This window comes from Pseudophryne corroboree, chromosome 2 (genome assembly GCF_028390025.1).
Source record: "Pseudophryne corroboree isolate aPseCor3 chromosome 2, aPseCor3.hap2, whole genome shotgun sequence".
Classification (NCBI taxonomy): domain Eukaryota; kingdom Metazoa; phylum Chordata; class Amphibia; order Anura; family Myobatrachidae; genus Pseudophryne; species Pseudophryne corroboree.
In genome coordinates this window covers 224,555,900-224,582,873 of record NC_086445.1, presented here as the reverse complement: position 1 = coordinate 224,582,873, position 26,974 = coordinate 224,555,900, and the positions used below count along the sequence as shown (strand labels likewise).

At 45.5% G+C, this 26,974-nt stretch overlaps 1 protein-coding gene across 5 annotated transcripts in view; it reads right to left on the bottom strand.

Annotated features, from left to right (window-relative positions):
- The window catches only part of R3HDM2 (R3H domain containing 2), a 271,661-nt gene that overhangs the window by 98,812 nt on the left and 145,875 nt on the right, over positions 1–26,974 (bottom strand). For all 5 annotated transcript variants that reach the window (XR_010210174.1, XM_063952418.1, XM_063952421.1 and 2 more), the window contains exons 2-3: positions 7,995–8,185; positions 6,442–6,483 (exon numbers count right to left, since the gene is read on the bottom strand). Coding sequence is in view for 4 of the 5 variants with exons in the window: in XM_063952418.1 (XP_063808488.1) it covers positions 6,442–6,483; positions 7,995–8,162 (210 nt within the window). In the remaining variant the exon portion in view is untranslated. The remainder of the gene's footprint in view (positions 1–6,441; positions 6,484–7,994; positions 8,186–26,974) is intronic.

Below are 26,974 nucleotides of genomic sequence, written 5' to 3'. Positions count from 1 at the left end.
TTTCCAGCTTCCTATCAGCTGGCTCCTTGAGGGCGGCCGTATCTGGAGACGGTAACGCCACTTGATAAGCGTGTGAGCGCCTTATCACCCTAAGGGGTGTTTCCCAACGTACCCTAATTTCTGGCGGGAAAGGGTATAACGCCAATATTTGCTACCGGGGTAACCCTACGCATCATCACACACTTCATTTTATTTTATCTGATTCAGGAAAAACTACAGGTAGTTTTTTCCACTCCCACATAATACCCTTTCTTGTGGTACTTGTAGTATCAGAAACACGTAACACCTCCTTCATTGCCCTTAACGTGTGGCCCTAATGAGAAATACGTTTGTTTATTCACCGTCGACACTGTATTCAGTGTCCGTGTCTGTGTCTGTGTCGACCGACTGAGGTAAATGGGCGTTTTTAAAACCCCTGACGGTGTTTCTGAGACGCCTGGACCGGTCCTAATAGATTGTCGGCCGTCTCATGTCGTCAACCGACCTTGCAGCGTGTTGACATTCTCACGTAATTCTCTAAATAGGCCATCCATTCCGGTGTCGACTCCCTAGAGAGTGACATCACCATTACAGGCAATTTCTCCGCCTCCTCACCAACATCGTCCTCATACATGTCGACACACACGTACCGACACACAGCACACACACCGGGAATGCTCTGACAGAGGACAGGACCCACTAGCCCTTTGGGGAGACAGAGGGAGAGTCTGCCAGCACACACCAAAAACGCTATAATTATATAGGGACAACCTTATATAAGTGTTTCTCCCTTATAGCATCTTTTATATATATACAATATCGCCAAAATCAGTGCCCCCCCTCTCTGTTTTAACCCTGTTTCTGTAGTGCAGTGCAGGGGAGAGCCTGGGAGCCTTCTCTCCAGCTTTTCTGTGAGAGAAAATGGCGCTGTGTGCTGAGGAGATAGGCCCCGCCCCTTTTACGGCGGGCTCGTCTCCCGCTATTTTTGAAGTTAGGCAGGGGTTAAATATCTCCATATAGCCTCTGTGGGCTATATGTGAGGTATTTTTTGCCTCTAATAAGGTTTTTATTTGCCTCTCAGAGCGCCCCCCCCCAGCGCTCTGCACCCTCAGTGACTGTTGTGTGAAGTGTGCTGAGAGGAAAATGGCGCACAGCTGCAGTGCTGTGCGCTACCTTTATGAAGACTCAGGAGTCTTCAGCCGCCGATTTTGGACCTCTTCTCTCTTCAGCGTCTGCAAGGGGGCCGGCGGCGCGGCTCCGGTGACCATCCAGGCTGTACCTGTGATCGTCCCTCTGGAGCTAGTGTCCAGTAGCCAAGCAGCAAATCCACTCTGCACGCAGGTGAGTTCACTACTTCTCCCCTAAGTCCCTCGTTGCAGTGATCCTGTTGCCAGCAGGACTCACTGTAAAGTAAAAAACCTAAGCTAAACTTTCTCTAAGCAGCTCTTTAGGAGAGCCACCTAGATTGCACCCTTCTCGTTCGGGCACAAAATCTAACTGGAGTCTGGAGGAGGGTCATAGGGGGAGGAGCCAGTGCACACCACCTGATCTGGTAAAAGCTTTACTTTTTTGTGCCCTGTCTCCTGCGGAGCCGCTATTCCCCATGGTCCTTTCAGGAACCCCAGCATCCACTTAGGACGATAGAGAAATTGGTAATGACAATCCTGTACCGCAAATCTCAGGTATGCCTGATGAGGATATATGGGAACATGCAGGTATGCATCCTTTATGTCCAGAGATACCATAAAATCCCCCCCTTCCAGGCTGGCGATGACCGCTCTGAGCGATTCCATTTTGAATTTGAACCGTTTTAAGTAAAGGTTCAGGGATTTTAAATTCAAAATGGGTCTGACCGAACCGTCCGGTTCGGATACATTCCAGCTTGTATCCCTGGGAAACAATTTCTATTGCCCAGGGATCCATCTGGGAGTGAACCCAGATGTGGCTGAAAAGTCGAAGACATGCCCCCACTGGAGCTGACTCCCTCAGGGGAGCCCCAGCGTCATGCGGTGGATTTTGCAGAGGCCGGGGAGGACTTCTGTTCCTGGGAACCAGCTGTGTTGTGCAGCTTTTTCCCTCTGCCCTTACCTCTGGCAAGAAAGGACAATCCACGTACTCTTTTGCTTTTATTTGAACGAAAGGACTGCATTTGATAATGAGGCGCTTTCTTAGATTGTGAGGGAATATAAGGCAAAAAATTCGATTTACCTGCCGTAGCTGTGGAGACGAGGTCCGAGAGGCCCTCTCCAAACAATTCCTCACCCCTGTAAGGCAAAAACTCCATATGCCTCTTTGAGTCGGCATCACCTGACCACTGTCGGGTCCATAAGACTCGCCTAGCAGAAATAGACACAGCGTTTATTCTGGAACCCAGTAAACTAATGTCTCTTTGAGCATCCCTCATATATAAGACAGCATCTTTTATATGCCCGAGGATCATTAAAATGGTATCCTTATCTAGGGTCTCAATATCCGCTGATAAGGAATCTGTCCATGCTGCTACAGCACTACAAACCCAGGCCGACGCAATTGCCGGTCTGAGTAACGTACCAGAATGTGTGTAAATGGGCTTCAAGGTAACCTCCCGCTTGCGGTCAGCAGGATCCTTGAGGGTAGCCGTATCTTGGGATGAGAGCGCTATCTTTTTTGATAAGCGTGTGAAAGCCTCGTCTACCCTAGAGGAGGATTCCCACCGTATTCTGTCCTTTGGCGGGAAAGGATACGCTATAAGAATCCTTTTGGGAATCTGCAGTTTATTGTCTGGAGTTCCCACGCTTTTTCGCATAATTCGTTCAGCTCATGTCAGGAGGGAAAGGTGACCTCAGGTTTCTTTCCCTTATACATGTGTACCCTCGTGTCAGGGACAGGGGGTTCCTCTGTGATATGCAAAACATCTTTTATTGCAATAATCATATATCGAATACATTTAGCCACTTTTGGCTGTAATTTTGCATAATCGTAGTCGACACTGGAGTCTGAATCCGTGTCGGTACCTGTGTCTACTATTTGGGATAGTGGGCGCTTCTGAGACCCCGAAGGTCCCGGCGACATTGGGACAGACATGGGTTGACTCCCTGACTGTACCCTAGCTTCAGCTTTATCTAATCTTTTGTGCAATAAATTAACATTAGCACTTAAAACATTCCACATATCCATCCAGTAAGGTGTCGGCGCTGCCGACAGAGACATAACATTCATACACTCCCCCTCCTCCTTAGGTGAGCCTTCAACCTCAGACATGTCGACACACGTGTACCAACTCCACACACACACACAGGGAAGCTCTTTTCTGAAGACAGGTTCCCCACCAGGCCCTTTGGAGAGACAGAGTATGCCAGCACACACCCCAGCGCTATATGACCCAGGAAAAAACACAGAATGTTTACCCAGTAGCGCTTTTTAAGTGGTATCCGGACTCCAGGTCGACAACAAAAAGGTCGACACAGCTTAGGTTGACGCCAATTGGTCGACACACCTTAGGTCGACATGGACAAAGGTCGACATGAGTTTTTCGAAATTTCTTTTTTTTTTGGAACCTTTTCCTACTTAACGATCCACGTGGACTACGATTGGAACGGTAATCTGTGTCGAGCGAAGCGAAGGCACCATGCCCGAAGCATGGCGAGCGAAGCGAGCCATGCGAGGGGCCGCGGTGCACTAATTGGGGTTCCCGGTCACTCTACGAAAAAAACGACACCAAAAAACATAAACTCATGTCGACCTTTTTCCATGTCGACCTTTTGTCCATGTCGACATTTTGTCCATGTCGACCAATTGGCGTCAACCTGAGGTGTGTCGACCTGGAGTCCCAGACCCTTTTCAAGTATGTATATGCGCCAATTATGTGCCCCCCCTCTACTTTAAAACCCTCTTTCACCGTGGTATCAAGCAGGGGAGAGTCCGGGGAGCTTCCTCTCAGCGGTGCTGTGGAGAAAAATGGCGCTGGTGAGTGCTGAGGGAGAAACCCCGCCCCCTCGGCTGCGGGCTTCTGTCCCGCTCAAAATTCTTAAAAACATGGCGGGGGCTCTTTATATACATGTACAGTGCCCAGCTGTACATGTATATATGTACATTTGCCACAGGAGAGGTTTATATTGCTGCCCAGGGCGCCCCCCCTGCGCCCTGCACCCTTACAGTGACCGATGTGTGTGAGGTGAATGGGAGCAATGGCGCACAGCTTCCCTGCTGTGCGTTATCTCTATGAAGATCACGCTGTCTTCTGCCGCCTCTGGAGTCTTTTCCTCTCATACTCACCCGGCTTCTATCTTCCGGCTCTGCGAGGAGGACAGCGGCGCGGCTCTGGGACGGACGGCGAGGGTGAGACCTGCGTACCGATTCCTCTGGAGCTAATGGTGTCCAGTAGCCTAAGAAACAGAGCCCTGAAACTCAGAGAAGTGGGTCTGTTTCTCTCTCCTCAGTCCCTCGATGCAGGGAGTCTGTTGCCAGCAGGCTCCCTGAACATAAAAAACCTAACTAAAATACTTTCTTTACAGGAAACTCAGGAGAGCTCCCTGAAATGCACCCAGTCTCCACTGGGAACAGTATCAAACTGAAGTCTGGAGGAGGGGCATAGAGGGAGGAGCCAGTGCACACCCAGATCCAAAGTCTTTCTTAAAGTGCCCATGTCTCCTGCGGAGCCCGTCTATCCCCCATGGTCCTTACGGAGTCCCAGCATCCTCTAGGACGTTAGAGAAGTTATATTTTAATATACAGTATGCAGTAGTGCAATTTTTTGTGCCGACTGTCTGATCTGTTTATATACATAGGGCCTGATTGAGAGTTGAATGCAAAGCAGCCACAGTACACACTTGAAAATCTCTGCAGATTATCCCTCTACCTGTATTCAGAGTCGGCTGGATCTATGTGGCTGAACTTCATCTATACATCCGCTTATGAGAGCAGCAGTCATCACCATCACAACAGATTTGCACCTGGGTGCAAAAGATTCATTTGAAATCACCAAGTCTTGCATACACTTGCCTCTGAAGAGGTTGCAGTTCCTTTTACATGCCTGCAGCAATCTTATGCTATGTAACCCCCATTTAGCTGTTGCAGATCCAGCTAACTTCTGTGCTACTCTAAACAACTCGAGATCCACAAAGATGAGGAAGTACACTTCTTCCAGCCTTGAGCAGTGCAAGGAAAATTGCAGATGCAGCCATTTTGTATGCCCATAGGGAGCAGCTTCCAGGGAAAACCTGCTAATGCTGAATATGTATTCCTCGGCAACAGAGCGCTATGTAAATCAACACTATGCGGGGTCAATAGACATACCTTTACATCAGTGCAGTAAAAAGGCTGACATTAATTTGACGTTGAGGCAGTAAGTAAATGCGTAAGAATGTTTAAACAAGTGACACGTGGTGGAGAAACACAATGAGCATGAGTGGCTGCAACTGAATGCGAAGCATTCTCACTGGATGATTCCACTGCAGCTGCTCATGTGCACTGTAACAAATCAGCACTATGCAAAGGTAGTGTTAAGCGGGGACACAGCAATCCACAGATGACAGAATTTCACACACAAAGTAACAATAGTGGAAAGTGCTTATTTATTGAAGATCAGTTATAATTCAGTAAAAAAAAAAAAAAAAAAACCCTCTTTCATTACAAGATGACTGCAGACTCGCTATTTTGCTTTTATACTGTAGATCGACGTACAGAATATAATGTGGCAGTTTATGTTTCAATACGATAGCTACAGTAGTGTGGAACTGAAATATAGAATAGTAGCTAATCAATGGGTTATTCTAGACAAGAAACAAACAGTGGGGTTTTCACCAGCACATTAGGCAATTCTATGACCCAGAGTAAATGCTGACTTGGGGTGGCACACTATAACATTTATTTTTAACTTTAACACTTACAAATAATTTTTTTACTAATACTACTCTTTTTAGCATTTTAATTAATGGCTTTCACCTGTGTATCACCTTTTAATACATAGCTTTTGCTTCTTTCTTATTAACATTCACTAGCACCTTAGCCTGTCACTAGTCTGCTGCCCAGGAAAAGGCTGGCCTTCACCGGCTTGGTGGGGTTCTGCGCCCCGGACTTAAGAGTTAGTATTGGGTACCTTCAGTATCAGAGATGCCATGAAGTGACCTGGAGGCTTAGCCATATGTTTGCAAATATATGTAACATAGATCTCTGAATATTCTATTACCATATAGTGTTGAAGTCTAGTTACAGATACCTCTTGTTGTGCTGGGGAAGCACCCCGTTTGTTTCTTAGCTAGTGTAGATCTACCAGAAGAAAATGTTAACTGTAAAAAATAATGCAACGTGAAATGTATTGCTGTATAAGTCTAAAGGGAAGTTATATGATTTAAGAGAATTTTCTGCAGAATAAACAGCAAACTGCAAAACAAAGAGGTGCCAGATGAAATGAGGATGAAGAGAGTACAAGAAGCTGGTGATTGTTTTTGAGACGTGGGCGGTATGAGTTACAGTCAAGTGTACCTTGGCTCTTTTCCTAGCATGTCCGTGGCTTGGATTCCGCCTCTACATCAGTGAAATAAATCCGACAGGGGAAAGAAAAATACATTTAATGAACAAACCTAAAAATAGTCCAGATTATTGTGCATCATGTATATTAACATCTAAACAAACGATTTTAAAATTCTAGTCATCATGAAATAACCAGTGTTTGGTCTGTTTAATTTAATATACATTATGAAAACATTGGGGTATATTCAATTGAAGTCGGATCCATTCCGACATTCATTTGTCGGAATGGATCCGACCTGGGTTATTCAATGCCTTATTAAATTCGACTTTAAAAAAAGTCGAATTGAGATGCAGGAGGGGGGGGTTGGGGGTTGGGGAGGGGTTTGAGAGACAAGGGAGAGCCGCTGCTGTAGCGCTGCTCTCCCCCGTCTATCCCGCGGCTCTCCCGTCCCCTCGTATGTCTGTCTCTTTTGCTGGAGCCGGGTGGACGCTGCTGTGACATCCTCCCGCTCTCCCCGTCTGGCTGCCCGCGGCTCTCCCAGTCACTGTTCCCGCATCCCACTCACTTCGACTTTTTTTAACGTCGAGGTAAGATTGTCGAAAAGGGGGCCAAAACCTGTCATTTTTGACCACTGTTTTCGACACAAGCACGTGGGTCGGCAGCTATTCCGCCGATCCCCGTGCTTTTTGACAAGTCGATTTCCTCGACTTGTCGAATATATTGAATAGGTTGGAACCCCTTCCGACCTAAAAAAAAGTCGTAAACTGCCGTCTTTTCGACAGACGGCAGTTTTCGATGTCAATTGAATATACCCCACTGACAGAATTTGGACATGTTGCACTTTTGCAAATACAATTCATGCTGCTCACATTGTATGTTACTGCAGCAGAAATGTTAAAGCTTTATTTAAGCAAAAATATCATTCTTTTCAATCTGGTTATTGTTTAAAGTCTCAAGAGGAAAGAAGACATAGATGGGTAACAGCATAGCCAGCTAATCTAACAGCAGCTAAAAGCCTAGACAAAATGCTAAAGCCAGTAGTGTTATAAGAATAACCTTTTAATAAAGTCCTTTGATATTCTGTCAAAATGGATGTATAAATACGCTAAAATTACTAAAACTATTACTTTTATTTTTATTCACGCTGGGATGAACATTTTCATTGACCACATTAAATTGAATGCAGCAGGGAAAGACTATCAGGACCATTTTAAATTAAATGCAGCAGGGAAAGACTATCAGGACCAATCAATCGCCTTGATTGGGGCCACTAATTGGTTCACTAGCTCCTCTAGGCCTGAACTCTGCTGTATCACACAGCCGTGTTTTTTGTCCAGGGCTGTGAGACATTTGATGCTTGGAACAATTTTTAGTATTGTACGCTCACACAGATAAATGTCACTGTATTACTGGAAAGAGTTACCGTAAACCATTCTGGGGGAAGCTTGCAGATTATCGTATCCGGCCATAACATTTTACAAACATACTTTGTTGTTTTAACTTTAAATGTAGCCGCTAGACAGAAAAAAAAAAATAGGGAAATGTGCAGAACTATCACAGTAACCTGGGGTTCTTGACGTGAATTTGGCTCATCCGATTCCTGTTCCTCTTTGCTTGGCGACCTTGATATGGCCTTGCTTCTGTTTACAGACTCCTCAACCAAACGCTTTTCTGACTCCTTCATGATCTCCAGAGTTTCCTGGGTTGTGTGGCCATGGGACATCTTCAGCATAGTACAGAGCAAACGGCAATAACCTGCAAACAAACATAAGGGACACAAATTTAGGAAAAACTTTATTTAAAAACAGATACAAAGACAAGTCAAGCGCATGGTATATCAGCGACCTGAATTCATACAAAGGGCCTGGCTGTTAAGTAACCACCTGCAGCTACCAGAGGACAGACCCCAATAAAGACCCAAATGACAGTGTTTATCAGAAGTGGACATGTGAATATTGCCAGAGTGTTTGTAGTTTAAAGATTAATCATGTGGGGACACAGATTAAAAACCTTATGAGTCCATCCAATATTGTTCTAATTGACAAATGCTAAAACTCTTGTCCAAGCAGTAATTCATGGAAGAGGCTCCCCGTTTCCCTAACACGTGCCTTGCTGTACGACTAACAGGATTCAGCTAACTGAAAATACAAAAAATTAATTGCACTACTCAGCGGGAGTGCAGCAAGTATGTGCTGGAACATTTCTTACAGAACACGTTACATACGTAACATATGCAGAGAAAAGGCCTGCACTCACAGGACACTGCCTATGTGTCTTCTAACAGCAGCAAATGTTACCAATGCTACAGTATAAAATGGGTGTGGTACGGAAGATCTACACTGTCTAGATAGACAGTCAATAGGTCAACACGATATGGTTGACATGCATTAGGTACACCGATAAAAGGTCAACCGTGGCTAAGGTCGACAGGACAATGGCTGACATATGTTTACTTTTGGTGTTGTTTTTTTGACCATTTATTGTATATTTAATGTTCTGTGACACCCATAAGTACAAACTAAGACGCTTGCCACGCTTCGGGCAAGGAGGCTCGCTCCGCTACCGCTGTGCTCGCCGCAGGTTACTATTCCCAATCATAGTCTACATGGATAGTAAATCAAGCAAATGTTGGGAAAACATGTGAAAAATCCCAAAAACCATGTCGACCTTTTGAACCTATCAATCTTATGCATGTCGACCATATGGTGTTGACCTACTGACTGACAAATTAGACTGCATAGTTCCATGATCCGGATGCCGTATAAAATAATGAACATTTAGGAAAGTTAGGGAAAATGCTGGCGTTGCCCCTGGCAATAAGAGGCTTACTTTTATTCTCTATACTACACATATATTAGTTATAATCTGGTTGCTATGAGCAACCCTCCATCTTATTTCCACAAGTCTTCATAAATGTCACACATTGTTCATGCGCCATGTTTTATTGTGCACACTGCAAGAGTAAGCTGGAGCAGCATAACAATACTTTACCCGAGTATTCCGTTCCCTAACGCAATTGCCAGGGCCTCTTGTTACTGGTGCCTGCCCATATTTGAGCCAGTCATCCAATGAAAATCTGCTTGTTCTCCAAACTGAGACTGTGACTACCATTTCAAAGGACTACTAAAACTAAGTAAAACGTGGACATAAAAATCAAATCAAATGTAATAGGTGTAGGTAAAATCTGTTACACTGGAGATAAGCAGACGCCTCTATACATTGGTGGCAAAGATGTTATATTATTTTTAGATGTTTGAATTAAACAATGGACTGAAGTATAGAATCACACAGCTGCTCTGCTGCACTTAGAACCAATGGTCCCTGCTACCACTTCCTGTCATGTGAAGCATTCACAGCCATAACAAGACAAGCACTATGCTGGACTCACAGCAATCCACAAAATAATTCCTGACGCAATTCTATGAATTGTAGCTAGGCTAAAAAACACACAGATAGCAATGCAGTATATCGTAACAGCTACTACAGGTTACTTTCCTCAATAAGCTTTCTCGAAATTAACCATGGAAACAGCATTCGCTTGTATGCTGCCATAAGCAGCCAGGCACATTATATAGAACACACCACAAAGACCATCAATGCGGGCATTTTCCACTGCATCTGTCTGCCCTGTTCTAGTTTCTTTCATTAAGGTTTTTCTAAAAGGCAAGTCGTTTTATCTGTATGAATGAATCAGCCTCCGTCCCCCAGGACAGCGTGGGAGGGCTGAGGAGGAGGAAGACATGATCGTCTTTGACAAGAGCGTGCAAGAGCAAAAACAGAGGAACAAGGAAAGAAAGAAGGGTTAGGTGCAGGTATGAGGACGGTGTTCAAACTAAGGAGATAAAGATTTATATAAAGACAAAAACACAGCAGGATACCCAGAGATACAATAAGCCCAATCTACTGCACAGCACTGATCTTCCATCAGCTAGCATTCATCATAGCAGGCACCCTAGACACGCAGGTACAACAATGACACACAACAGGGTTAGGAACATTATGTTTTTATCTACTAACATAATATGAGCTTTTTCTGCAGTTCTGTTCAGGATGGTGGATTGTATATAACTACAAGTTTCTTTCATATGTCCATTCATTGTGCATTAAATTAAACCAAAGATAAGACAAGGTACCCCAATTACATGCCACTTTCGGCTGTGTATTACAGTAGATTCCTCCATAGGACACAAGTTGTGCAGCATTACTACAAAGTTTAACCCAATGGTTTGAAACTCTGCACAGCTAACCTAAAGACTTTCATATATACAGCAGATATTGAGACATTTAGCCCACCAGAGCACTTCTTTCTACATTCTGTAAGTACCCTGTTCTCCATTGGTAGTTTTATCCTTATGTTAATCACTTAACCTAGCAAGTCTATATTAACAGTGAGAGCTCAGATTTCTTCACGCCATTATACTTTATGTGCTATATATCAGGTACGTACAGTGAGGTAAATAGCTCAGGAGGCACTGGCTAGTACCACGGGCAGATTTACACACAATATATGATTACAAGGGTGCATGTGGACATTATACACAGGTGCAGCAGGTATATACTACTGGAGGTTTGCAGAGTTTTGATCAGAGATGTGCGGAAAAGATAGACAGGGGAGGCACTGCCTCACCTGCCATAGACTTTTTACTCCAAAGTTTTCACTATAAAAATGATTAGAATAATACAGAGAAGATAGATAGTTATAATATATTCTTTGTATTTGTCATATACTTTATATAGTCAAAACTCTGGCTTATACGTTAGAATGACAGGATTGGCTCTGCCTCACCTAACTGCAGCCACTGTGCTACATAAATAACTGGTAATAAATAATAATAAAGCCCCACTATAACATCCGCCATAAAACCTAAGCCCCACTACAATTTAGGGCAGGAGCAGATTTCCATTACAGCATAAAGCCAAAGCCATATTACACCTAGGACAGGAACAGAGCTCCACTCCGGCATAAAGCCAAAGCCCTACTACTAGGGAGGCCAATCCCGGGATTTAGGGCCAAAAATGGCCGGGATTGAGGGATCAGCGATGAGCGTCCTCAGGACGCCCAGATGCTGTCCAGCTCCCTACTCCCAGCGCAGTGACAGGTCACGCTGCGCCGTACGCCGGTATCTGCCGAGAGCGACGGATGTTTCCCACCCGCACGCCCTAGTTGTATGGCGAGTATTGTGTGAGCGGGGTGAGGGGGCGGACACATAGGGAATAGCCAATCCCAGTAATCCCTGGATTGACCATTTTCAATCCCGATACCCAGGATTGGCCTCCCTTCCTAATACAACCTAGGGCAGGAACAGAGCTCCACTCTGGTATGAAGCCACATCACTGGTGTGTGTGTGTATGTGTGTATGTATGTATGTATGTATGTATGTATGTATGTATGTGTGTATGTGTGTATGTGTGTATGTGTGTATGTGTGTGTGTATGTGTGTGTGTGTGTGTGTATGTGTGTGTGTGTGTGTGTGTGTGTGTGTATGTATGTATATATATATATATATATAAATATATATACACATATATATATATACACACACACACACACACACACACACACACACACAATCCATATACGGTTGCACTCGCACAAAACCATCAAATCATCCACTGGGGTGACAACCATGAGATCCAGAGTCTAAGTCCGGACATCCACATATAGAAAGCCAGCATAAAAGGGGCACTCACCAGAAAAAAAACACTGGGGTATATGCAATTCCGGGCGAATTGCGGCTTTTTTTCGCCCGTTTTTAAATTCGACACAATTCGACTGTCGAATCCCGGCCGGCGGGTGCCGGAATTCGACATATTGAATAAAAAACGGATTCAACAGTCCCGCTGTCGAAAAACGGACCAATTGACGGATAAGTGCGTCCTGGTTCCGACTTTTTGGACAGCACAAAAATGGTTAAAAAACCTTAAAAAAAAAATTGTGTGGGGTCCCCCCTCCTAAGCATAACTAGCCTCGGGCTCTTTGAGCCGGTCCTGGTTGTAAAAATACAGGGGAAAAATTGACAGGGGATCCCCCGTATTTTTAGAACCAGCATCGGGCTCTGCGTCCGGTCCTGGTGCAAAAAATACGGGGGACAAAAAGTGTAGGTGTCCCCCGTATTTTTAACACCAGCACCGGGCTCCAGAAGCTGGAGAGATAATGCCACAGCCGGGGGACACTTTTATACCGGTCCCTGCGGCTGTGGCATTAAATCCCCAACTAGTCACCCCTGGCCGGGGTACCCTGGAGGAGCGGGTACCCCTTAAATCAAGAGCCCCCCCCTCCAGCCATCCAAGGGCCAGGGGTGAAGCCCGAGGCTGTCCCCCCCATCCAAGGGCTGATAGCCTTGTGTAAAATAAAAGAATATTGTTTTTAGCAGGAGAACTACAAGTCCCAGCAAGCCTCCCCCACAAGCTGGTACTTGGAGAACCACAAGTACCAGCATGCGAGGGTAAAACGGGCCCGCTGGTACCTGTAGTTCTTCTGCAAAAAAAATACCCAAATAAAAACAGGACACGCACACCGTGAAAGCAAAACTTTATTACATACATGCCGACACACACATACTTACCTATGTTCACACGCCGACTTGAAAATAAGATTTTACTCACCTAAATCCAGTGTGTCCTGTTCTTTTTTTGTAATCCACGTACTTGGCAAAAAAACAAACCGCATACCGGATCCACGCACTGAAAGGGGTCCCATGTTTACACATGGGACCCCTTTCCCCAAATGCTGAGACCCCCCGTGACTCCTGTCACAGAGGGTCCCTTCAGCCAATCAGGGAGCGCCACGTCGTGGCACTCTGCTGATTGGCTATGCGCGTCTGAGCTGTCAGACAGCGCATTGCACAGCCGCTCCATTATCTTCAATGGTGGGAACTTTGCGGTCAGCGGTGAGGTTACCCGCCGTCTTTTGTCCCCCGTATTTTTTGCACAAGGACCGGACGCAGAGCCCGGTGCTGGTTCTAAAAATACGGTGGATCCCGTGTCAATTTTTTTCCCCGTATTTTTGCAACCAGGACCAGCACTGTTGTCGAATCGACATTCTTCACTTGAATATACTTTTGTCGAAAAGCCGCATTTTTACCATTGCAGACATGTCGAATTTGACAACTGTCGAATTTTAAAAAGTCGAATCTGTAAAGTCCGTTTTTTTGTCGAAAAGTACTGTACTGCATTGTCGAATATTTTTTTTGTGTCGAAAATGCCCCGTTATTCGACATTTGCGGCTATTCGACCGCAATTGCATATACCCCATTGTGTTTATTTCATACTTAGCAGCAGGATACTTCAGGCAAATGATTCAATCGACGTTCCGAACCCTCCGGATCATCATCAGGATATACAGCAAATACAGCTTTTACAGCTGTTTATGTTCACCAGTGTGACACCATTCTGCTTGCTAAGAGGGGTGGATGGGACGACCAATCACTTTTGTCTACGTACAGTACATACGTAGGGGTATGTGTGTGTTTATATACACACACACATATATATATATATATATATATATACACACACACACACACACACACATATATACATACACACATATATACATACACACACACACACACACACGCTTAATGGTAATCAGCTCAGACATTCCCAGAGTAAAAAAAAAAAAAAAAGTGCAGCAGAAGTAGTAACCATAAAAAATGAATAAAATGAAATATTCATACACTATACTACCAAAGCATCTAGCAGCATGAAAGCGTAACATACACCTCTAAATCACTACAAGCCGGGTCATTCATTTTAAAGTCTATAATCCGCACTGAGCAGCAGGGGTAAAAGTCAATACATGCTGTACTAAAACAGTCAACATATGAATGAAAAATATAACCAAATGATGAGGATGAAATATTTCTAGAATGATTTATGTAAAACCGCATAAGCTTGTTAAAGAGACTATATCAAAATCAAATCTCATCATACAACACCTAAGATAGTTTACCTGAAGGAACTCGCATGCAATCAAATGCATTCACAGCAGGGAATATTATATGCTAGACCAATTCTGAGGGCCAGATTCTAATTTGGTAATAAAAAGCAAGTAACTGTGCAACTTGGTAAAAAGCTTGTTTCCCACTGCAGGTGGGACACGTTGTGTGAAGAGATTTATACCCCTTTCACATTGCAAAAAAAAACCCGGTATCGACCCGGCATATTGCCGGGTCGACACGAGTCACTGTGCGATGTGAAAGGGCCCATGGAGAATTCCCAGGTCGCCTGACACAGTAATTTAACCCGGTAATAAGAAGGGTTATTCCCAGGCTGAATACCGGGTCAGTGGCAGTGCGAACGGGTTCCCTGGTCGATGCAACCCAGGACCTGTTCACTACATAGGGAAAGGCAGTGCGGAGATGAGCTCATCTCCCAGCGCCGCCTCCACCCCCCTGCCGCTATGGCAACCTGACCCGGCAGAAGCTGCTATTAAGTGTCCAATGCCGGATCCCACCCGAGACGGACCCGTTTCCAGTTCCTGGGTGGGATCTGGCATTGGAGATGTGCAAGGGGTATTAGATGTGAGAGAGGCATGTCCAAACGCAAATCTAATTGCAGTGTAAAAATAAAGCTGTAACAGCATTTGTGGGCTATTTGCAAAAGCAGCCAGTATCTATCTTGCATGCAAAAAATAATAATATACGTACCCCTTGCATTGCACCATGGTATGTCCAGGTGCACAGTTACTAGCTCTTTCTTACTTTATTCCCAAATCAAAATCTAGTCCTGAATGCCATATAATCTGAGCACAGAAGTGTACACATCTTTCTGCAACACTGTGTAGTGAAAAACAGGCGCATACGCTAAATGCAACAGTGAAAGTTAATATAATATAAAATAGGAAAAAGCAGATTCATTTAAAAATCAAATGCAATGCTCCGTTTGCTTGCCTTTATTTTTATTTTTTTTCCAAAAGAAAACGCAAAGGAAAAAACAAACAAATGCAATACTGCAAGGTTAAAAGTGATGATATGAAGATCTTTTATCCTATTGGATGACTCTGCTAACCAATCGGAATTTCAGCTCCGTGGCAACCAGTTCTATCACCAAGAGCAGTCAGCCAAGATACTTGATACTTGTACAGAGAGCTCACATTAGAAACCTTACAAATAGTATTACAATCTGTTCAAAAATAAACATTTCACAATTGCATCTATGTGATAAATATTGATATATACAAAACTGTGGATTATGGAGCTGAAAAATACAGAAAACTGGAGTGCTTATACGTAAGTAAACATCCACCACATCCTCTGTCACACTGCAGCAGGCTATTACTGTATGTTAGGCACTGTGGGCAGGCAATGGCTGTCGTCCTTCAAGATACCTGTACAAATACACAGGACCCGGAAGGTCTTGTTTCCATTTCCTTAGGACACAGGTTCTCAAACTCGGTCCTCAGGACCCCACACAGTGCATGTTTTGCAGGTCTCCTCACAGAATCGCAAGTGACATAATTAGCTCCACCTGTGAACCTTTTAAAATGTGTCAGTGAGTAATTAATACACCTGTGCACCTGCTGGGTTACCTGCAAAACATGCACTGTGTGGGGTCCTGAGGACCGAGTTTGAGAACCACTGCCTTAGGACATTGCCTAAAATGTGGAACAACCTCAACTGCTTTTGAGAAGTAATACAGAACTTGTTTTCCCATAATGGGAGGAATTCAATTTAAAGCAATGGACATAATATTCCGTTACGTGCCCGCTGGCATTGTAAATGTGTCCCCCTGTATCCCACAGAGGTGCGAGGGAAAACTTGCCATGTTGGCACAACCATAAACGGCTGATGTATGCCTGGCGGCACATCGCTCTGAACCGAATTCTAACCAATGACAGGTGCTCAGAGAATAATCTGTTTTGGCCCTTCACACATAGGTGCTAAGAAACAATACCTGTCAAAATCAAAAAATTGTATGTTACTCTTCTTTTAACGTGTATTTTATCTTTTTTATTAACTTAACCAATTTTTTATTTGTTTTTTATTTTTAATGACACTAAAACCCAAATAGTATGTTCTTCAATTTATAGACATTCTTTTGACACACCAATATTTCAGTATTATTTTGACAGCTAACTTACGTCATTCTTTTACTGGGTTAGATGGTAATTTTGAACAACTCATTGTTCTGTGTCCTTACATACACCGTTAAGTAATATTGCTGTTTTAGAAGCTTTCCTCTTTCCTAGATGAGATATCTGTCCTCATAATTAATAATTAAAAAAATGAACAGAATATGAGCAGAACGCACTTGACCACTGGCAGACGAACCTAGTTCTCATTAATTGGATAAGTGCAGCTTACCTACTGCCCCAGATTTGCCATTCTTATCACATCACACACTAAGGGGGTTATTCAATTGTTTCCAGGTGCGTTTAAGTAATGGAAGCCTGACTGCTGATAATTAATTGTTCTGTAGATGGGTGCGAGTGCGAGAACGACTATTACTTATATTGCCCAAAAAGTATTGAGTGCGCTGATAAAACGGTAGTTTGGGAAGCCAAACGGTGTCGGATTTCAGGAAGCAGCGAGCAGAAATAAATGGTGTTATTCGTGCCAATCAGCACAAACAAGTAATAGCTCCGTCACTTTAGACTGGCGCTGCGGTTACACAAAAACAATTATATTCCTAAGAATGACCCAGCATTTCAGGTACATATATGAAATTATGACAGGAATCCAATTGTTTTACATGCCACGCTAATTAATGGGCACTTGATGGAGCAATTCAACTGTTGCTTCATTTGGGCGCGAATGCCGAGGACAAACACATTCCTGCTCGCCATCTTCTGAGGTGGTGAGCAGAAATGTGTGAGAAGTCTGTGGTTTGGGTTCACTAACCAGGACTTTAGGTGGGTTAAGGGGTATATGCAATTGCGGTCAAATTTGATCGTTTTTAAATTCGACACAATTCGACTGTCAAATCCCGGCCGCCGGGACCCGAATTCAACATTCAATAAAAAACGGATTCGACAGTCCCGCTGTCAGAAAACGAACCAATTGACGATAGTGTGCGTCCTGGATTCGACTTCATGGACGGCACAAAAGTGTTCAAAAAACCCTGAAAAAAATTGCGTGGGGTCCCCCCTCCTATGCATAACCAGCCTCGGGCTCTTTGAGCCGGTCCTGGTTGTAAAAATACGGGGGGGGGGGGGGGGGGGAATTACAGGGGATCCCTCCCGTATTTTAACCACCAGCACCGGGCTCTGCGTCCGGTCCTGGCGCCAAAAATACGGGGGACAAAAGACGTAGGGGTCCCCCGTATTTTTAACACCAGCACCGGCCTCCACTAGCTAGAGAGATAATGCCACAGCCGGGGGACACTTTTATACCGGTCCCTGCGGCCGTGGCATTAAATCCCCAACTAGTCACCCGCTGGCCGGGGTACCCTGGAGGAGCGGGGACCCCTTAAATCATGGGGTGTCCCCCCCCTCCAGCCACCCAAGGGCCAGGGGTGAAGCCCGAGGCTGTCCCCCCCCCCCCCCCCCCCCCCATCCAAGAGCAGCGGATGGGAGGCTGATAGCCAAGTGTCAAAAAAATAATTTTGTTTTTTGTAGCCTCCCTGCAAGCTGGTACTTGGAGAACCACAAGTACCAGCATGCAGGGGGGGGGGGGGGAATGGGCCCGCTGGTACCTGTAGTTCTAATACAAAAAAAATACCCAAATAAAAACAGTATACACACACCGTGACAGTATAACTTTATTACATACATGCACACCGACATACACACATACTTACCTATGTTGACACGAGGCTCGGTCCCCTTCTCCATATAGAATCCACGGGGTACCTGTAAATAAAATTATACTCACAACAATCCTGTGCATATCGGTCCTCTTCTGTTTGTAATCCACGTACTTGGCAAAATAAAAAAACGCAAAACACGGACCACGCACTGAAAGGGGTCCCATGTTTACACCTGGGACCCCTTTCCCCGACTGCCGGGACCCCCCGTGACTGCTGTCAAAGAGGGTCCCTTGAGCCAATCAGGGAGCGCCACGTCGTGGTACTCTCCTGATTGGCGCGTCTGAGCTGTCAGGCGGCACATAGCGCACAGGCGCTCCATTATATTCAATGGTGGGAACTTTGCGGTCAGTGGTTGACCGCGAGTAACCTCAACCTCTGACGCAAAGGTCCCACCATTGGATACAATGGAGCACCAATGTGCTACATTGTATCTCGAATGCGCCGCCTGACAACTCAGACGTGCACAGCCAATCAGGAGAGTGCCACGACGTGGCGCTCCCTGATTGGCTCAAGGGACCCTCTTTGACAGCAGTCACGGGGGGTCCCGGCAGTCGGGGAAAGGGGTCCCAGGTGTAAACATGGGACCCCTTTCAGTGCGTGGTCCGTGTTTTGCGTTTTTTTATTTTGCCAAGTACGTGGATTACAAACAGAAGAGGACCGATATACACAGGATTGTTGTGAGTATAATTTTATTTACAGGTACCCCGTGGATTCTACGTGGAGAAGGGGACCGAGCCTCGTGTCAACATAGGTAAGTATGTGTGTATGTCGGTGTGCATGTATGTAATAAAGTTATACTGTCACGGTATGTGTGTACTGTTTTTATTTGGGTATTTTTTTTGTAGTAGAACTACAGGTACCAGCGGGCCCGTTTCCCCCTCGCATGCTGGTACTTGTGGTTCTCCAAGTACCAGCTTGCGGGGGAGGCTTGCTGGGACTTGTAGTTCTGCTACAAAAAACAATATTCTTTTTATTGACACTTGGCTATCAGCCTCCCATCCGCCGCCCTTGGATGGTGGGGGGGGGGGGGGACAGCATCGGGCTTCACCCCCTAGCCCTTGGGTGGCTGGAGGGGGGGGGACCCCTTGATTTAAGGGGTCCCCACTCCTCCAGGGTACCCCGGCCAGAGGTGACTAGTTGGGGATTTAATGCAACGGCCGCAGGGACCGGTATAAAAAGTGTCCCCCGGCTGTGGCATTATCTCTCTAGCTAGTGGAGCCCAGTGCTGGTGTTAAAAATACGGGGGACCCCTACGTCTTTTGTCCCACGTATTTTTTAAACCAGGACCGGACGCAGAGCCCGGTGCTGGTTGTTAAAATACGGGGGAACACCTGTCATTTTTCCCCCCGTATTTTTACAACCAGTACCGGCTCAAAGAGCCAGAGGCTGGTTATGCTTAGGAGGGGGGACCCCACGCATTTTTTTTTCAGGATTTTTAACCCCTTCCCACTGAAAAACGCTCTGATCTCTCCATATTATTTTAGTCAGTAAAAAAAAATATATATTCTTTTAAAAAATATATTAAATACTTGTGGCTCCTAAATAGACAAACCAAGTAGATAATCCCTTCTAATATAAATAGATATGCTATTAGCAATCAAAAAAACACAAAAACCCCCATGTTTTTGAAAAAAATTATTAGAACACGACAGCAAAACGAGGCGGACTGAAATTGACGAAATGACTGTCGAAAAGCACTGTTGTCGAATCGACATTCTTCAATTGAATATACTTTTGTCGAAAAAGATGCATTTTTACCATTGCAGACATGTCGAATTTTGAAAATATCGAATTGCAAAAAGTCGAATCTGAAACGGCAGGTTTTTGGACGAAAAGTACTGTATTGCATTGTCGAATCCAATTCGACAGGTTTTTTTTGTCGAAAATGCCCCGTTTTTCGACATTTGCGGCAATTCAACCGCAATTGTATATGGCCCTAAGTCACTTTACAAGGCTAAACTCGGTCCATTTGGGCGCAACAAGTGCAGCAATTAGTGGGTGCCCAAAAACAATTCAATTGCTCCTTCGTTAGCCCATTAATAATTGTGGGGCGTAAAACTATTTAATTCCCCCTATTGAGCAATAAACAATTATTCTCAAAGTTCCTGCTTTCATTTCCACTTGCAGTCAGTGTTTTCTGGCAACCAAAGAGCAGCAGTAGTATAAGTAATGGGAGGGAACATGCAGCGGAATTCAAAGACAATCCTGTAAAATCAATTCTCAAATAACGTAGCAGAGTAAGTACATCCTGCCACATAGTGTATACAGGATCCGGTCTTTAGGTCGACACTCATTAAGTCAACATTAGTTTTTGATATTTTTTTTTTAACTTTTTCATACTTTAGGATTCACGTGGACTACGATTGGGAACAGTAACCTAACCCGAAGCTCGCTCGCCATGCGAAAACGTCACCAATTTTTTTTTAATTGAAAACCCACGTCGACCTTTTTCATGTCGACCAATAGTGGTCGACCTAATGTCTGTTGACCCTATGATCTACACCCAGTGAATACACCATGTCCTAAACCAACAATCCTTCACCCTCATTGAGGATAAGGATTTGTAAGGTGCCACAGTGCTCTACTGTACATCACAAGACAGTGAGGAAAACGGAGTATACATAGAATAAGGACATAGAAAGTAGTAAAAAAAAAAAAAAATGCAGATAGGTAAAAATAAGAATTTACTTACCGATAATTCTATTTCTCATAGTCCGTAGTGGATGCTGGGACTCCGTCAGGGCCATGGGGAATAGCGGGCTCCGCAGGAGACAGGGCACATCTAAAAAAGCTTTTAGGTCACATGGTGCGTACTGGCTCCTCCCCCTATGACCCTCCTCCAAGCCTCAGTTAGGTACTGTGCCCGGACGAGCGTACACAATAAGGAAGGATCTTGAATCCCGGGTAAGACTCATACCAGCCACACCAATCACACCGTACAACTTGTGATCTGAACCCAGTTAACAGTATGATAACACAAACGAAGTAGCCTCTGAACAGATGGCTCACAACAACAGTAATAACCCGATTTTTGTAACAATAACTATGTACAAGCATTGCAGACAATCCGCACTTGGGATGGGCGCCCAGCATCCACTACGGACTATGAGAAATAGAATTATCGGTAAGTAAATTCTTATTTTCTCTAACGTCCTAGTGGATGCTGGGACTCCGTCAGGACCATGGGGATTATACCAAAGCTCCCAAACGGGCGGGAGAGTGCGGATGACTCTGCAGCACCGAATGAGAGAACTCCAGGTCCTCTTTAGCCAGAGTATCAAATTTGTAAAATTTTACAAACGTGTTCTCCCCTGACCACGTAGCTGCTCGGCAAAGTTGTAATGCCGAGACTCCTCGGGCAGCCGCCCAGGATGAGCCCACTTTCCTTGTGGAATGGGCCTTTACAGATTTAGGCTGTGGCAGGCCTGCCACAGAATGTGCAAGTTGGATTGTACTACATATCCAACGTGCAATCGTCTGTTTAGACGCAGGAGCACCCAACTTGTTGGGTGCATACAATGTAAACAACGAATCAGATTTTCTGACTCCAGCTGTCCTTGAAATATATATTTTTAATGCTCTGACAACGTCCAGTAACTTGGAGTCCTCCAAGTCGCTAGTAGCCGCAGGCACCACAATAGGCTGGTTCAAGTGAAATGCCGAAACCACCTTAGGGAGAAATTGAGGACGTGTCCTCAATTCTGCCCTGTCCGAATGGAATATCAGATATGGGCTTTTGTATGACAAAGCTGCCAACTCCGAAACTCTCCTGGCTGAAGCCAGGGCCAACAGCATGGTTACCTTCCATGTAAGGTATTTTAAATCTACCGATTTTAAAGGCTCAAACCAATGAGATTTGAGAAAATTTAGAACCACGTTCAAATCCCACGGTGCCACTGGAGGCACTATTGGGGGTTGTATATGTAGTACACCTTTGACAAAAGTTTGTACTTCAGGCACTGACGCCAATTCCTTCTGGAAGAAAATTGATAAGGCCGAAATTTGAACTTTAATGGACCCCAATTTGAGGCCCATAGACAATCCTGCTTGCAGGAAATGTAAGAATCGACCCAATTGAAATTCTTCCGTTGGAGCCTTCTTGGCCTCACACCACGCAACATATTTTCTCCAAATGCGGTGATAATGTTGTGCGGTCACTTCTTTCCTGGCTTTAATTAAAGTAGGAATAACTTCCTCAGGAATGCCCTTCTCTTTTAGAATCCGGCGTTCAACCGCCATGCCGTCAAACGCAGCCGCGGTAAGTCTTGGAACATACAAGGTACCTGCTGAAGCAGATCCCTTCTTAGAGGTAGAGGCCACGGATCCTCCGTGAGCATCTCTTGAAGTTCCGGATACCAAGTTCTTCTTGGCCAGTCCGGAGCTACCAGTATTGTTCTTACTCCTCTTTTCCGTATAATTCTCAGTACCTTTGGTATGAGAGGCAGAGGAGGGAACACATACACTGACTGGTACACCCACGGTGTTACCAGAGCAACCACAGCTATTGCCTGAGGGTCTCTTGACCTGGCGCAATACCTGTCCAATTTTTTGTTGAAGCGAGACGCCATCATGTCCACCTTTGGTTTTTCCCAACGGTTCACAATCATGTGGAAAACTTCTGGATGAAGTCCCCACTCTCCCGGGTGAAGGTCGTGTCTGCTGAGGAAATCTGCTTCCCAGTTGTCCACTCCCGGGATGAACACTGCTGACAGTGTTACGACATGATTCTCCGCCCAGCGCAGAATCCTTGCAGCTTCTGCCATTGCACTCCTGCTTCTCGTGCCGCCTTGTCGGTTTACGTGGGCGACTGCCGTGATGTTGTCGGACTGGATCAACACCGGCTGACCCTGAAGCAGCGATTTTGCCAGGCTTAGAGCATTGTAGATCGCTCTTAGCTCCAGTATATTTATGTGAAGAGACGTCTCCAGGTTTGACCACACGCCCTGGAAGTTTCTTCCCTTTGTGACTGCTCCCCAACCTCGTAGGCTGGCATCCGTAGTCACCAGGACCCAGTCCTGTATGCCGAATCTGCGGCCCACTAACAGATGGGCAGTCTGCAACCACCACAGGAGAGACAACCTTGTTCTCGGTGACAGTGTTATCCGCTGATGCATGTGCAGATGCGATCCGGACCATTTGTCCAGCAGATCCCACTGAAATGTTCGTGCATGGAATCTGCCGAATGGAATCGCTTCGTACGAAGCCACCATCTTTCCCAGGACTCTTGTGCATTGATGTACTGACACAGTTCCTGGTTTTAGGAGGTTCTTGACAAGTTCGGATAACTCCCTTGCTTTCTCTTCCGGGAGAAATACCTTTTTCTGAACCGTGTCCAGAATCATGCCCAGGAACAGCAGATGTGTTGTCGGGGTCAATTGAGATTTTGGAAGATTTAGAATCCAGCCGTGTTGCTGAAGCACTACTTGTGTTAGCGCTACACCGACTTCCAGCTGTTCTCTGGACTTTGCCCTTATCAGGAGATCGTCCAAGTAAGGGATAATTAATACGCCTTTTCTTCGTAGAAGAACCATCATTTCGGTCATTACCTTGGTAAAGACCCGAGGGGCCGTGGACAACCCAAACGGCAGCGTTTGAAACTGATAATGACAGTCTTGTATCACGAACCTGAGATACCCTTGGTGTGAGGGGTAAATCGGGACATGTAGATAAGCATCTTTTATGTCCAAGGACACCATGAAGTCTCCTTCTTCCAGATTCGCTATCACTGCTCTGAGTGACTCCATCTTGAACTTGAATTTCTTTATGTACAGGTTCAAGGATTTCAGATTTAGAATAGGCCTTACCGAACCGACCGGTTTCGGTACCACAAATAGTGTGGAGTAATACCCCTTTCCCTGTTGTAGGAGGGGTACCTTGACTATCACCTGCTGAGAATACAGCTTGTGAATGGCTTCCAAAACCGACGTCCTTTCTGAGGGAGACGTTGGTAAAGCAGACTTTAGGAACCGGCGAGGGGGAGACCTTTCGAACTCCAGCATGTAACCCTGAGATACTATCTGCAGGACCCACGGGTCCACTTGTGAGTGAACCCATTGATTGCTGAAAATCTTGAGTCGACCCCCCACCGTTCCTGAGTCCGCTTGTAAAGCCCCAGCGTCATGCTGATGGCTTTGTAGAAGCCGGGGCGGGCTTCTGTTCCTGGGCAGGGGCTGCTTGCTGCCCTTTCTTACCCTTTCCTCTGCCTCGCGGCAGATAAGACTGTCCTTTTGGTCGCTTTTTATAGGAGCGAAAGGACTGCGGCTGAAAAGACGGTGTCTTTCTCTGTTGGGAGGGGGTCTGAGGTAAAAAAGTGGATTTGCCGGCAGTTGCCGTGGCCACCAGGTCCGAAAGACCGACCCCAAACAATTCCTCTCCTTTATATGGCAATACTTCCATATGCCTCTTGGAATCCGCATCACCTGACCACTGTCGCGTCCATAAACTTCTTCTGGCAGATATGGACATCGCGCTTACTCTTGATGCTAGAGTACACACATCTCTCTGAGCATCTCGCATATAAAGGAAAGCATCCTTTAATTGCTCTAGAGTCAATAAAATACTGTCCCTATCCAGGGTATCAATATTTTCAGTCAGAGAATCCAACCACACTACCCCAGCACTGCACATCCAGGCTGAGGCTATTGCCGGTCGCAGTATAACACCAGTATGTGTGTATATACTCTTCAGTGTAGTTTCCAGCCTCCTATCTGCTGGATCCTTGAGGGCGGCCGTATCAGGAGACGGCAACGCCACTTGCTTTGATAAACGTGTGAGCGCCTTATCCACCCTAGGGGGTGTTTCCCAGCGCGCCCTAACCTCTGGTGGGAAAGGGTATAATGCCAATAACTTCTTGGAAATTAGCAGTTTTCTATCGGGGTTAACCCACGCTTCATCACACACGTCATTCAATTCCTCTGATTCTGGAAAAAATACAGGTAGTTTTTTCACCCCCCACATAATACCCCTTTTTGAGGTACCAGCAGTATCAGAGATCTGCAAAGCCTCCTTCATTGCCGTGATCATATAACGTGTGGCCCTATTGGAAAATACGTTTGTTTCTTCACCGTCGACACTAGATTCATCTGTGTCGGTACCCGTGTCGACTGACTGAGGTAAAGGACGTTTTACAGCCCCTGACGGTGTCTGAGACGCCTGAACCGGTACTAACTGGTTTGCCGGGCGTCTTATTTCGTCAACTGACTTTTGTAATGTGCTGACATTATCACGTAATTCCATAACTAAAGCCATCCATTCCGGTGTCGACTCCCTAGGGGGTGACATTACCATCATCGGCAATTGCTCTGCCTCCACACCAACATCGTCCTCATACATGTCGACACACACGTACCGACACACAGCAGCCACACAGGGAATGCTCTAATCGAAGACAGGACCCCCTAGCCCTTTGGGGAGACAGAGGGAGAGTTTGCCAGCACACACCAAAAGCGCTATAAATGTATATAAACAACCCTAGAAGGTGTTGTTTACTATATATGCGCTCTTAATATATAAATATCGCCAATTTATGCCCCCCTTCTCTTTGTTACCCTGTTTCTGTAGTGCAGTGCAGGGGAGAGACCTGGGAGCCTTCCTCACCAGCGGAGCTGAGCAGGAAAATGGCGCTGAGTGCTGAGGAGAATAAGCTCCGCCCCTTTTTCGGCGGGCTTTTCCCCGGTTTTTAAGAAACTGGCCTGGGTTAAAATACATACATATAGCCTTAATGGCTATATGTGATGTATTTATTTTGCCACTAAAGGTAATTATATTGCTGCCCAGGGCGCCCCCAGCAGCGCCCTGCACCCTCCGTGACTGAGTCAGTGAGCCGTGTGACAACAATGGCGCACAGCTGCCGTGCTGTGCGCTACCTTCAAGAAGACTGAGGAGTCTTCTGCCGCCTGCTTTCCGGACCTCCGTTCTGCCGTCTCTTCAGCGTCTGTAAGGGGGATCGGCGGCGCGGCTCCGGGACGAACCCCAGGCTGACCTGTGTTCCGACTCCCTCTGGAGCTAAGTGTCCAGTAGCCTAAGACTCCAATCCATCCTGCACGCAGGTGAGTTGGAAATCTCTCCCCTAAGTCCCTCGATGCAGTGATCCTGTTGCCAGCAGGAATCACTGAGATTGAAACCTAAAAAAAAACTTTTCTAAACAGCTCTTTAGGAGAGCCACCTAGATTGCACCCTCTCGGACGGGCACAAAAACCTAACTGAGGCTTGGAGGAGGGTCATAGGGGGAGGAGCCAGTACGCACCATGTGACCTAAAAGCTTTTTTAGATGTGCCCTGTCTCCTGCGGAGCCCGCTATTCCCCATGGTCCTGACGGAGTCCCAGCATCCACTAGGACGTTAGAGAAAGGGTATGCTTATGACAGTGTACAACCTGGTTCAGTGTCACACTCCCAACAAATTATGGGGCAGATTTAACAACGAATGATATTCTTGATTACTCGTTATAAATGATCAATGGTGCTCCAGCCAATCAGCTCTTGTTAAGTGTTTGAAAAATGACAGGAGCTGATTGGATAGAGGACAATTTTTACACCAGTGGTTCACAAATTGTTTTGAATCACAGCGCCCTAGAGAGTATCAGAATTTTTTTCACTCCACCAGTAGGCCAAAAGTTTCTTATTGAGAAATGTAGAAATAAATCTGTAAGTAAATTGTATTTATATGCCATCCATAGGGTTAATTTTGTGGTGAGGGACAAGATTTGTCCACATATTTTATGACTTACCAGTACTGTTTTTGCCTATAAAATTGACCATACATAATTTGAATTGGTTCTGGACCATCAACCCCA